The 14,132-nt window shown below is 51.8% G+C and overlaps 1 protein-coding gene across 4 annotated transcripts in view; it reads left to right on the top strand.

The window, feature by feature from the left end:
* Nucleotides 1–937: 937 nt before the first annotated feature.
* The window catches only part of CYTH4 (cytohesin 4), a 33,436-nt gene continuing 20,241 nt past the window's right edge, over nt 938–14,132 (top strand). For 3 of the 4 annotated variants that reach the window (XM_082420047.1, XM_082420049.1, XM_082420048.1), the window contains exons 1-2: nt 938–4,260; nt 12,690–12,772. In XM_082420047.1, the coding sequence (XP_082276173.1) occupies nt 3,828–4,260; nt 12,690–12,772 (516 nt within the window). In that variant the 5' untranslated portion in view covers nt 938–3,827. Of the gene's footprint in view, nt 4,261–7,968; nt 12,773–14,132 lie in introns of those variants that run through there. The other variant, XM_082420050.1, reaches the window with a different exon arrangement.

Genomic DNA, 14,132 nt, shown 5'->3' with positions numbered 1-14,132 from the left:
CTGTGTGACCTTGGGCAAGTGACTTAACCTCTCTGAACTCAGTTTCCCAACTATAAAATAGGGATTGTAATACACTTCATTGGGTTGTGGAAAGGATTAAGTGAGATGTGCACTTAGCACAACACCTGGCAGGTAGTGAGCACTCCATAAATGGTTGTGGTGATTGTTTGGGGACCTCCCAGACCCCATGGTTGGGGACTGTTGTGTGTTGTCCCATAACCAATTATGGACCTCCACCTAGTGTACATGAAGTAAGCAGAGACTCTGACCTCAGCCCAGAAAGAACTAGAGGAAGAGCCCTTTAAGGGGAGCCCTTCCATCTTCATCCTTCTTCCTACCTCAAATTCAGGCATAACGGCTGGAGATCAGGCAGCCACTTTGGACCATGAGGAGACCTTAAGGATAGAAGTGGTAAGTTAGAAGGAGCCTGGATCCCTGATTACCAGGCTTCCATGAGGGCAGTCCTATATTACCTACCTCAGGCTTCTTTCTCGTAGGAGATAAATATACCTCTAATTTCTTTAAGCCATTGTTATTCGGGTTTTCTTTTTCATGTAAGCAAACTTAATCTTTTTTTTTTTTTAGCAAGTTTATTTTTTAAAATTTATTTATTTTATTTATTTATTTTTGGCTGTGTTGGGTCTTTGTTGCAGCACGCAGGCTTTCTCTAGTTGCGTTGAGCCGGGGCTACTCTTCGTTGTGGTGCATGGGCTTCTCATTGCGGTGGCTTCTCTTGTTGTGGAGCATGGGCTCTAGGCGTGTGGGCTTCAGTAGTTGCGGCACATGGGCTCGGTAGTTGTGGCTCGCGGGCTCTAGAGCGCAGGCTCAGTAGTTGTGGCGCACAGGCTTAGTTGCTCCACGGCATGTGGGATCTTCCTGCACCAGGGCTCGACCCCGTGTCCCCTGCATTGGCAGGTGGATTCTTAACCACTGCGCAACCAAGGAAGCCCAAGCAAACTTAATCTTATCTGTCCCCATTTTGCAGATGACAAAAAGCAAGGCTCAGAGGGTAGAAGTTCACACAACTGGCAGATGCTGAGTCAGGATTTGAATCCAGGTCTCCATAGCTCCCCTACTGTTGACTCTACCAAACCCTTTGCCACCCACAGTGAGAGTACCCTCCCTCCCAGGCTACCTGCATACAAGCTGTTAGACATGATCGGGGCTGTAGGGGAAGAGCGAAGGAAGGTGTAATCACCGAAGGCTTCACAGAGGAGGTGGTATTTGAGTTGAGTCTTAGAGAAAGAGATAGTAATAATACTGAACCATTCAACCAGTCCTTCAGACAAAAAGTGAGGTCCCAGATGCCAAACTGTGGCCCTGGGCAAGGGACACCTACTGGGCCTGGCTGTAGCATTAGAACATGTGTCAGCGGTCCCCAAAGCCATCCCCAGTTTCAGTGATTCACCAGGAAGATTCACAGAACTCAGCATATAGTCTTACCTGCAGCTGTGCTCTATTACAGCAAAAGGATACAAAGCAAAATCGGTGAAAGCACGTGGAGTGACGTCCAGAGGAAACCAGGCATGAGCTTTCAAGCATCCTCTCCCAGTAGAGTCACACAGGAGGCGCTTCATTCCTCCAGCAAAAACTTGTGAAAACACATGAGAGGTGTTGTCAACCAGGGAAGCGCAGTAGAGATTCCGCTCTCCAGGTTTTTACTGGGAGCTGCTCGCGTAGGCACTCTCTGCCTAGCACGTACCCAAATCCCAGAGTCCCGGGAGGAAACGGGTGTTCAGCACAAACCACACTGTTTGCACAAACAGTTTGGGCCACTCTTACCAGGGGACAGCAGGAACCCTCCTGAAATCCAAGTTCCCAGATGCCAGCCGGGGGCCAAAATGCAAGTTGGCCTTTTATATGTATGTATATATGGGGGTTTTTTTGATTGAAGTATTATTGTTTTACAGTGTGTGTTAGCTTCTCGTGTACAGCAAAGTGATTCAGATATAGATATAGATATATACTTTTTCAGATTTCAGATTCTTTTCCATTGTAGGTTATTACAAGATATTGAACGTAGTTCCTGTGCTGTACTGTAGAACCTTGTTGTTTATCTCTTTTATATATAGTAGTATGTATCTGCTAATGCCAAACTCCTAATTTATCCCTCCCCCTCCCCCCTTTCCCCTTTGGTAGCCGTATGTTTGTTTTCTGTGTTGGTGAGTCTGCTTCTGTAAATGAGTTCATTTGCATCATTTATTTTTGGTTCCACCTATAAGTGATATCATATGATACTTTCTTTGTCTGACTCCACTTAGTATGATAATCTCTAGGTCCATCCATGTTATTTCATTTCCTTTTTTATGGCTGAGTACTATTCTATTGTGTGTGCATGTGCGTGTGTGTGTGTGTATCACATCTTCTTTATCCATTCATCTGTCGATGGACACTTAGGTTGCTTCCCTGTCTTGACTATTGTAAGTAGTGCAAGCAGGCCTTTTAACAAATAATGGTCTCAGACCCACCGTTAACACTTTTCTACACAGGGAATGACACCTTTCTCTCCATTTCTCTTTTTGAAGTGACCCAGGAAATGGTTTTTTTGTGCCTGAGGCCCTGATATGTTGAGAAAATTCTAGTTTACCATGAAGATAATTTCAACAAGTTTCCTAGGAACTAACCTTGAGCTAGGCAAGAAGTGGCAGGCAGGGGGTGCTGGCGTGGGGGCAGGTTTGAAGAGCCTGAGAGCTCTAGACCAGCAGTGAGTAGGCCCAGCTGCTGGTCCTGAGCTGGCTACTCACTCAAGTTCCAACTTGGTCAAGCGTGTCCCCGAAAGGAGCCTCAGTTTTCTCTTCTCCACGTGTCTCCATCCTCAGCAGGCCACCCGGGGCAGCTGGGCCACAAGGTTTCTTAAGGCCTCACCTCGAAAGTCATGTAACATTACTTCTGTCGCGTTCTAGTGGTCGAAGGAAGACACAGCCGAGTCCAGATTCAAGGGGAAGAGAAATAGACACCACCTCTTGATGGGAAGAGTGACAGCGTCACAGCACAAAGGGGTGTGGAGACAGGAAGTGGTGGAAATTGTAGCCAACTTATGCATCAACCACACCATCTCCCCTGTGTGCCCTTCATTCATTCATTCATTCATTCATGCATTCATTCATTGCACGCTTGAACACCCCCTAGGTTCCCAGCATTTACCAGACATGGGACACAGAGGTGACCTTGTCCTCATGGGGCCTCGAGACTGGTGGGGGAGACAGATGAATAAACTGATATGTGCCACAAAGTTACAAGGAATGAGCATTTACTTTATAGATCTTTCTTTACATCGCACCTTTTTCCATAAAGTATGGAATCAGCCTGCCAAAAAAAGGCACAAGCAATAAAATTATGAATTTTAACCCCCAAAGAAAATTTAAACCAAAAGGGTAAAGAAGATAGTGTTTATTGAATAGCCAAGCATCTTACACACATTATCTCCCTTCATCTTTTCCATAACCCTGAGGTGAGGATTATTATTCCCCTTTCATAGTTAAGCAAACTGAGGCTCATGGCAGATAAGTGACTCACCCAAGTTCACACAGGTCCTGAGTGGCAGAGCTGAATCACACTGCTGAGTCTGGCCTTAAAGTCTGTATGCTACAAAAGAACAGCTGTAAAAGAGCTTCAGATTTGACTGAGCTTCCTAGCAGCCTGGGGGAAAAGGGAAACTGAACATAATGCCTGACTGATCACTAGACAGGAAAAAGCCAGGCATTTCATTGAGGGGAAGCAAAGCCCTTCCTAGCACTCAATTAATTTTTCTTTGCTCAAGGGAGAGTTGATGAAAGAGAGCTTGTGGGGTGGAATTGATGGGGCTCAGCTTAGACAGTCCAAGTTGAATGATCCTTAAGCTTATATGCAGGGAGGTTCTGTCCTCCAGTAATCATCTTCCTCTGGTGTGTGTGTGTGTGTGTGTGTGTGTGTATCTGTGTGTGTGTGTTTTTCTCTGTGTCACCATCTTTCTCTTTTTATCCCTCTCTGTCTCTTTTGCCTCTGTCCCTCCCTTGCCCGCACCCAAAATGCAAAGAGTCCCCGCTATTCAAAACTGCTGGTTTTTAGGAAGTGCTGCTACATCAAGAGACTACGCACCAGACCCCAGCAGGACAGGACTTCCTCCCCACAGCGTGCTGGGCGGGGCAGACGGGAAGGGGCCTGTTGTAGCTGAGATGACGGATCCCTGCCTGAGCAGCCCGAGCCGCAGCTGGGTCAGTGGGCCTCAGGAGCACAGGCCACCTTTCCCCGGGGGCTTCAGAATGGACTTGTGCCACCCAGGTAAGCACCTGGGCCGCCCTGTCAGTTTCCTGTTCTGTAGAATGGGGATAATAGTGCCTGCCTCACAGGAATCGGTGTGTAAATAGATATAACACAGATGGGACATGCAGAAGCAGGCAGCAGATATTTATGAGCTTAGGCTAGGTGCCAAGCTGTGTTGCATATGCTGGGAGTCCCGCGAACAAAGCAGGCGTGGCCCCTGCCCTCATGAGCTTACGCTCTAGAGGGGGAGACAGACAGTAAATATATGAATGTACTATGTCAGGTGGTGACAAGCAGGATGAAGACCAGTAAAGTGAGATAAGGAAGATGGGTGGCTGGAAGTCCTCAAGAGGAGACACCGTTTGAGCAGAGACTTGTAGGAGGGAAGGGAGTGATCCATGTGGGTTTCTGGGGAAAGAATATTCCAGGCAAAGGAACAGCCAGTGCAAAGGCCCTGAGGTGGGACTGAGAAAGGTTGTTTGTGTCGAAGATGATGATGTCTGCTAGAATGATAACTGTCTGGGTGGCACAAGGGCCCTGCAGCCCATTTGGCCTCTGGTGAGTGACAGTGGCCTTTGGGGAGGCTGAGGGCACCACCTTTGCCAGTGGAGGGGCCAGCAGGGGATGAGCAGCAGGGGACCATGGCTGAGACCCTACCTGGTAAGCAGGAGAGGAGGCTGTCAGTTGGTACAGGAAGAGGACAGGACTGTGTTGTGTTGTGTTTCTGTGAGGCTGAGAGGAGAGCGGCCAAGTCTCTGCGCCCTGCATCTCAGAAGGTTCCAGCATGGCCTGGAACTCCAGAAGACAAGGGGTGCCAGGAGCTGTCCAGTTCCCCAGGTCCAGATGACGTGAACCCTATTAGCAACAGACCCCTTTTTTCAAACAAAACCTAAAACAAAGCAGTCTGAGCCCACCCACTGCGCTCCCCTCGCCCCAAGTGTTCTGGGGAACACAGAGAAGCACTGATCCATTTCAACAGCCCCCATTTACAGCTGGAACAAAGGAGGCCAGGAGAGGGACAGTCTTGCGGAGGCAGGATGACTCCCCACCTCCTAGCTCCCTGTCCAGTGCTCTCTCCCCGAACCCCATGCTTCTCCTGGGGGCTTTTGGGGGCAGGTGGCTCACAGACTGTACGGCTCAGTGAACACATCTTAGGGGCAAGTAGGGACGCAAGAGGAGACCCAGGAGGAGCAGTGCCTGGCTCAAGGTCACTCAGCAGATGCGAGGGTGACAAGAAACAGTGAAGTAATCCCCCCACACACTGCCTGTCTTTCCACCATTATTCTTGGGGTCTTCAGGTACAGAAGTCCTTAGGATGGTTGTTCCCATAATGCAAAGAGGAAACTGAGGCCCTCAGAGGTGAACTGGAGGAGAGGACGGAATTGCCCAAAGTCGGGCGGCCAATAAGTGGCAGAATAAGGACAAGATCTGAGAGGAGCGAGAGCCCCAGTTTAGCCTGGGCTGTCAGGGAGGGGAGGGGCGAGGCCTCCCAGGGAGGCCAAGAGGTGCGTCACTGCTTTGCTTCAGGCTGGTCCTGGGACGACAGGGATTGATGGAGTCACTGCAGGCAGTCTCTTGGGAGATGTGAGGACTCCACTGATCAGTTCATCTACTCATTCATTCATTCATTCATTCATTCAATAAGCAGTCCTCTGGTGTGCAGGTCCTGGGCTGTGCAATGCTAGAGACAGCAATGACCCAGCCACAGGCCCAGCCCTGAGGGAGCTGCTGGCTCGGGAATGGAGGGAGGGGGAGAAAAACCCTATAGGACAGTGACCCAGGGCAGATGTACAAATGGGCACAGACCTGCAGCCAGGGAGGGAGCGACTCTCTCTACCCGGGGCAAGGGAGATCTGGGAAGACTTCCTGGAGGAAGTGGAGGGAGGGAAGGTCATTTCTCTGCTACCCAGACTGGGTCTTACTCGGAGGTCCTTCACAGCCTGGTGACTCTCCCTCTCTGAGCTCTGACTTGTCATCTCTAAGTGGGTACCATCATCCTGGCCTCACCCTGGGGAAGTGGGGAAAGAACAAGGATTTGGAGTCAGCCCGACCTGGCTCAGATCCCAGCTGTGCACGAACCTGCCAGTGGTCATGATGGGCCTCTTCCTTCTGTGGGTTTCAGTTTCCCTGCTCATACAATGGACAGGATGGTGGCAAAGGGGCGGCCTGCCCTCCTCCAGCTGTGGGTGTCTGACACCCAGAAGCAGGTCCCCTCCCCCTACGTCTGCTGAAAAGCTGAGAGGTCCAGGCAACAAAGCCCCAGTGTGACCAAAGACAGCCGTGGGGCTGCTGCAGCAAGACTGCAGATTAAAAATAGAGGCAGATGGGCTGGGGGAGGAAGCCACACGACTTGATGCGCCTGCAGGTCCTCTGGGGCTGGGGCGGGGTGCAGCTCTGCTAGCCGCCCCCCCATCTCAGACCCCCTCGCACCCAGACTCTGAGGAGCCTCCGCCTTCAGGGCCCCAGGATCGCACCCTCCTCCTGCCCTGGAAAGGGGAAGCGGGGCCAGCTGTCCTGGAAGCCGGGCTGCGAGCAGATTTCTAAAAATATGATGGGAAAGAGGAAGGACAAAGGGGAAGTAGAGAGGAGCTGGGGAGATGGCCAGGGCGGCACCTGGGCACACTCAGCTGGCCTGGGCACAGGGTGCGGAGGGCAGCCCAGCCGCGGGGTGTGTGGGTCGGTGTCCAAGGGTGGCCTTCACGAGGTGTGGGAAGCACAGCCCAGTGAGGAGTAAACAGAGCTCATGGTGGTGGCGGTGGTGGCGGTTGTTACCATCATTTTAATACTTTTGTGTTTTTTATCGTTATAGTCACTATTATTATCATTAAAATCCATCTCCCATGAGCTGCACCAGTGCCTGAAACTCCATCATCACTATGCTTGGAATCAGAAGTGACCCCCCTCAGGCTGTGTCCTTGTCACCTTCCCTGAACCTCAGTGTCGTCAGCTCTGAAATAGAGAGAAATCCCTGCTTTTAAACAAATAGGTGAAGGGTTGGAAGACCCCCCCATGCACCACGGGATGAGTGCCACAGGCTCGGGCTGTCAGCACTGTTTCAGGGTTCAGATGTACTCGGCCAGCTGCCACCTGTTGGGGTCAGGACCTGACAGAAGGGGACAGTGGACTGAGAGGGTTCAGGAATGCGCCTGTCAAACCACGAAAAGAGCCACATGAAAAAAAAGGCAAATAACCCCTCTCTACCCTCACGCCAACCCACTCTTCCAGGAAAAAGAAAAAAGCACTTTCCCCAGCTCTACCATGTTGGCCTTGTTTTATTTCTTACCCAAAAAGAGAAAGGTGCTCAGACTGTAGACATCATCCAGCATCTTGTCTTCATTCTCCTTGGTGGTCAGCCACGGTCAACATTTCTGTGTCAGAATATCCAAGCTTAGCGTCTTGATGGGGTTTTGATGATTTGCACAGAGATACCTGGCTTCTGAAGATCGATGTGAGGGTTGTGGCCTTGGAGCCCCAGATGAGTGTAAACCACAACTCTGCCACCTTCCAGCTGTGTCCCCTTGGGCAGGTCACTTAACCTCTCTGAGCTTTGGGTGCCTCATCTATAGAATGAGATTTAGAAATACCTTCCTCCAGAGCTGTGGTCAGGATCAAACAAGAGAGTGGATGGCAAAAGCCTGGAGCCCCCAGGGCCTGAAACACAGTAGGTGTTCAACCAGCATGCCTTTCCTTAGCCAACAGCTTGGCTTGTTTAGGGATGCTGCGGGGATGGGAAGGAGGTGAGGGAGGGGGCGTGCCCAGACGGAGCACAGGAGGGCCCCTGAGAGGAGATGGAGACAATGAGTAGGAGCCGCTAGGCAGAGAGGAGAAGGAAGGGCATTCCAGACACGGGGGAACAGCATGTGCAAAGGCCCGTGGAGGGAGAGAGCGCACTGGAACACATGAAGGGCAGCCAGGAGGCCTCAAGCCTGGGGCAGGGGCGGGCCCAATATGAGATGAGGGTGGGGCACCAGCAGGTCTGGTGGACCCGGTAAGATTTGGGGGCTTTATCCCCAGGACAATGGGAGGGGCAGAGTGGAGGCAGCGAGACTTCAGGAGGCCCTCAGTCATCCAGACAGCGGAGTCCAGGGTTGTGTGGGGGGTGGAGGCCATGGAAACAGAAAGAAGATGGACAGGGCTTGGTGATGGACACAAGGATGAGAGAGGAGGTGCGTGTCAAGGTGCCTCCTGGGGTTCTGGCTGGGGTATCTGGGGAGCCATTCCCAGAGCTTGAGAACTCAGGAAGAAGGCCAGGTTGACGGGAAGTTCTAGGAGTTCCGTTTCAGTCACAGTGACAAATGAGCTGTTGGTCAGGACACAGGGGGACGGAAGGGTCTGAAGCTCGGGGAAGGGGTTGGAGCTGAGGGTATGTGTGTGATTCCTTGGCCCAGGAGGGGAGAGGGGGATTAATGAGACCCCGCGGGGAGAGAGGAGAAGTCGGCCTGGGACCCAGCCATGGGATCCACATCGGGGATTATCAATGGAAACACGGAATTCCCACCCAGCTTCTCCCCAACAAGCAGCCTGTCTGCAATCCACGTGGCCTCCAGCAGCAGGTGCCCTGGGCCGGAAACAGGCCTTCAGGACACAAGCCCCAGCCAACAGGAAAACAACGACAAGCAAACAAACAAAACACAAAAGTCTGCTCTTTCACCCCAAAGTCAACTAGAGGTGATTGGGTTTTTCCACCGTGGAACTCAGCCTCCCTTCACTCCTGACAGAAGAGTTCCGGGTCCCAGTCTCTAACGCTGCCTCCCTTGCTATGGCCCTGCTCCTGTCTCCGTGAGGATGGCCCCTCACTCCTTCTGTCCCTGCATGTCCCCAAAGGCATGCAGAATCCACCTCTCCTGGGATGGAGGCTTAGGTGTTGGCAAACTAATGTTTTGATCCCAGCACTGCCACTTCTTGGCTATGTGACCCAGGGCAAGTCACTTCACCTCTCTGACCCTCAGTGTCTTAAACTGAGAAGGATCCACTTGCAAGAGTTGTGAGGATTAAATGACATAATTTACATGAAGCTGCTGGCATGGAGTAGGTGTGTTTGAATTTAGAGGTTGATGAGACTCTTGCTTTGTCCCCTGGTGAAAGTGCCACCTCCCTCCACCCCCCAGGAAACCAGGATCTCTAGACCTCATAGTTGCAGGGACAGACAGGAAAACTCCCAAGTGGGTCACTAAAAGGATGGTACCACTCCTATTCCTTCCTTGTCCCTGAATCCCAGGAGATTACCTCTTGGGGAAAGAGCGCCATCTAATGGTCACGGATTTACGGTGTATAGTACATCTTGGAGGACCATGCTCCGTCCAAGCAGTTTATCATCTCCAAGCTGACACCTCGGCAGCACCTTCCATAGGCTGCTCCATCCCTCCATCCGGCCAGCACCCTCTGGTGGTGAAATGTGTAAGAGGACCATTGGATCCCATGGCCACATGCTCCTCCCACACCTCCTGTACTGTAAAGAGGGTCGTCCTTTAGTCTAATGTGATGTGTTGCAGTGTTCTGGGTCAGCAGATCAAGCCCTTGGGTAGTGGTGCTGGCCAAGATTCTGTGGGCAGGAAAGGCCACCATATCCAGAACAAGGGATCCAATGTAATCGGTTTGCCACCAAGTTGCTGTTTGGTCTTCTCAAGAAACAATGGGTCTCTGTCGCTGGCAGGTCTGATATTCAGCAGTGGTGGTAGCTTGGAGAGCCTGGGTGAGTGGGTCCACGCAGAACCTCCACAGAGGCCACATTCATTCTTGTACCGTTGTACCAGCACTGGACTAGCCAGTCAGAGACTGGCCGATGTCAACTGGCTGAGTCATTCTATCTGCCTGGTGATTTAGTGCCTCTCCTGTGGTGGCTGTTTCCTGGGGAACATTAGTGTGCTTTACAGAAATCTTCATACTCTGTGCCCACTCCCATAGGGCCACCCATTTGACTCTTCCCCGGACCTCTCTGTTCCCAAACTTCCTTCTTTCCTTCTTTCCTTCCTCCTGACCGAGAAGTCAAGGCATCTTCTACTGCCCATGAATGCATGGATATTCTTACTTCATGCCGCTTCTCTTTCCACATGAAATAGATGACCAGGTGCCCTACCCAAAGCTCTGCTCACTGGGAGGACTTCTCACCACTCTCTTTCTGGAACACCTTGAGCAGGTCTGTAGTTCAATAGCTGTCCAGTTTTACTTGTACACAAACACTGAGCCACCCATCCTGGAACCGAGTTCAGGCATTTTTCTCCTTTGTCATGAGGTCACAAGAGACCCATCCATAAAGACATAGTATGAGCTGAGGGACCTGGTACAGCAGAATGACAGCAAGTGGATGACATGGGGGTCTGGGTCACCTGTCCCTGGGGCTTCCTGGAGCCATCTGTCTCTGTCTCTGCTCACACCTGTTCCTGGGTGAACCACTTACAAAGGATTGCTGTTGGGCTCACTTGACTTTATGACTCGGTGGGTCAGACCCATCTTGGCTGCTTGACAGGGGAATCATCACCATTTACACTTGCCACAGTGTTGCAGGAGCCTTCCTTCCAGAGGCCTGGCCTCTCCTTCAGTCAATAGGGCCTGGGATCTAAAACCTGCTCAGGTCCACAAACCAGGCAAGGGCTCTTGGCTTTTCATGTAATGACTGCCCTTTGGGAGGGGCATATCCTTGGGCGAGGCAGCTCCATTTGGGCTGAGGTAAGTTCCTGGGGAGGGGCTCAGCTGTGAGTCATCAGGAGGCTACACACACACACACACACACACACACACACACACACACACACACCCAGCAGCTGAGTGAGTGGGTGCCTTGGTCCTGAGGGGGAGAACTGGGTGACACAACATGGCTCCCATTATACGTGTGTTGTACCCTTACTGCACGTCAGATCCTCACTGAGCGTTTGACACAATTCAGATTTTTTTAATCCTGACAACCACCGTCTAGGTTATGGTTCATGCTTCAGAGACAAGGACACTGTATAAGTTGAGTTTCAGGTGTGGCTGATGTAACAAAAAGACTCAGAATAACAGTGACAGAGACATTCTCAAAACTTATTTCTCTCTCATTGAAAAGTCCAGGTGGGTAGCTGGTGGAGGTGCACATGATGTCTCTTCTCCACATGGTTGCCCAGGGCCCAGCCTCCTTCTAGCTTGGTGCTCTGCCATCTCAATACCCACCTAACATCTCAAAGTCCAAGATGACAGGTCAGTCAACAGGAGGGGAAGTAGGGAAAGGGACCTCTTGATATTCTCTGCTTTTATTTGGAAGAGATCATATCTGTCCTCGCAAAACCTTTAAGAAACGTGACCAGGCGCTTCCCAAAGCAAGGACTTGAGAGTCGAGAGGATTTGGATGGGCAGACAGGAAAAGGCATCACAGGGTGGAGGAGCTGTAGAGGCAAAGGTGGAGAAGTAAGACTGAGGGTTAGACCATTTGGGGGCAGTGAGGAGCAGGCAGGCTGGGCTGGCAGGCTCTTGTTGAGAATGGTGGGGATAAGGCTGGCTGGATGAGGACTTTTCCCCCTATGGAATAAGGATTCCATGGAGATTTTGACCAGGAGAGTGTTATGGATGGGACAGGAAGGGGGGGTAAGGGGGTGGGTAGAGGTAGGTCAGCTGACCCAGGTGGGGAAATGGCCATAGCACCTTGCCAGAACATTGGCACACCTGTGTCTCCTTTAATTCATTTCCAGGTGACAAGGAAAGAACTCAGACTTTGTAGTCATCCCAACCCAAGTCCCACCCTGGCTCAGCAACTTGTCCCTTTGGGATCCTGGCCAGGTCACCTCACTTCTCTGCACCTGAGTGTCTGGGGCAGGCACTGTGAAATGTCCCCCCAAATTCAGTTTCCCCATCTTACATAGTAAGGTTATCAGGACCACCCTATTAAAGGCTCATTACCCAGCCTCCCTTGAAGGTAGCTGTAACCGTGTGGCTACATCTGGCCAATGGGATGTGAGGCAAAATGATCACCACTTCCTGGTCATACAAACAAATGAATAAGTGACAGATGCGCGATCCAGTGAAGAAGTAAAGATGCAGCAAACGATGAATGCCTTCAGCAAGTATTGCACTGAGTGCCTGCTATGTGTCAGGCTCTTTCTAGGTGCTGAGGATACAGCAGTGAGCAAAATTGTTGAAGTGCCTATTCTCATGGGGCTGAGTGGAATGAGTAAAACACAAAAGATGCAAGTAAACAAGATGGCTTAGGCAGCCTGTACCCAGAGGGGCAGAAGAAACATAAAGCTGGTAGGAGGGGAGTGTGGGGAGGGACTGCTTTAGACAGGGCAGTCAGGGAAGGCCTCTTGGAGGAGGTGACATCTGAGCCAAGGCCTGGATGAAGAGGGCAAGCAAGTCATGGGTTTCTAGAAGGAAGAGGGCCCTGGGGAAGTGAGAGCTAGCTGGGGTGGCTGGAGCCAAGTGATGGAGGGGAGGGCGGGGAATGAGCCAGGGACCACCAGTTCTTCTCTCCTCTCCAGACCCAGGGGAGCTGAGCAGCGGGGAGGCGGAGGAGCTGCAGCGGATCAAATGGCATCGGAAGCAGCTTCTGGAGGACATCCAGGTGTGCTCACACTCACGCTCACAAATACACATGCTCTTGTCCACCCACATGTTCGTGCTGACACACCCTCAAACCACACATACCCACAAGCAAGCAGCCATACACGTTCGCACACCTCCTGACCCAGCCTGGGCCAAGAACGGGGCCAGATTCCAGCCCACATGTAGCCTCAGCCTCGGCCCCCAGGAGTGGGGAGAACAGAATTCCCAGGGGAGTCCCCACTCCTGGGTTCAGCTGCCAGGGCTCAGAGAGAGCCAGGAGAGCAGGGGAGAGAAAGGGAACAATCAGTTCAGCACCTACTATGTGCAGAGCCCCACCTGCATGGCCTCAGTCTGGTCTCATCTCCAACCCGGACCTCAGATTCATCCCCCCCAAAAATGTAGACCATTTGGTCAAGATAACACCATTATCTGCCCGGCACTTGTCAGTTCACCAGTTTCTCAGGCATCAGCTCATCTGATTCTCAGCCACCTTCTGAAACAGACCCTGCTTCTGCTCCTGGAATGTGCCACCATGCTCGGTCCTGCCCCCGGGCCTTTGCACTCACGGTCCCCTCTGCCTGAGACTCTCCTAATCCCTCCTCATGGCTCCTTCTTCTCCTAGTTCATTCTCAGCCCAAATGCCTCTCCTTCTAGGGGCCGCCCTGCCCACTCTGGCTGCAGTTGGTGGGACCCCACCTCCCATCCCAACACGTGTACACCTAAGATTCCAGAGAAAGATGAAGGCACAAGATAACTCCCTCAGCAAGTACTTACCATGTGCCAGGCTCTTTCTAGACCATTACTCTGACCATTTTCTGCATGGTCATTTCATCTGCCCTATGATCCAAAGTCCAGTGGGGTGAGCTCCATGTAAGGAGAGCCTGGGTCTGTTTCCCACCACTATATCCCGAGTCCAATAGTCAGAGCATAGTAGGTACTCAGTTAATACTTACGAGTGAACCTTCATTTTATTTGTGGGGAAGCCACTCAGTGACTTGGCCAAGTTCACATGGACAGGAGCTGACTCGGCTCAGAAAGAGGCTCCAGGCCCCATGCTGCTCCTGGGTCCCAGGACAAACCCCTATTAGGACTACCCCCATCCCAAAGATCTGGAGGGAGGTGAGGGAAGGCTGGGGTGCCTTTGGGGGCTCTTGCTGCTGCCACTGAGTTAGGGGGTCTCCTCTGCCACTGGGCACCTCCCGCCGGGTCAAGATGGAAAAGGCTTGGGGGGTGTCAGGGAAAGCACAGGCTTGGAGTCAGATGTTGGACGTGTCCCTTCACCTCTCTGGGCCTCAGTGTCCTGTAAATTTCACAGGAATTGCAAAGTCCCTGAGAAGAGGTCCTGTGCCATCTTGTACCCTGTTGACCCATAGCACCTG

This window comes from Balaenoptera physalus, assembly GCF_965194825.1.
Source record: "Balaenoptera physalus genome assembly, chromosome: 13".
Lineage (NCBI taxonomy): Eukaryota > Metazoa > Chordata > Mammalia > Artiodactyla > Balaenopteridae > Balaenoptera > Balaenoptera physalus.
Note: the sequence above shows the minus strand (reverse complement) of the source record. Positions and strands in the feature narration are given on the sequence as shown.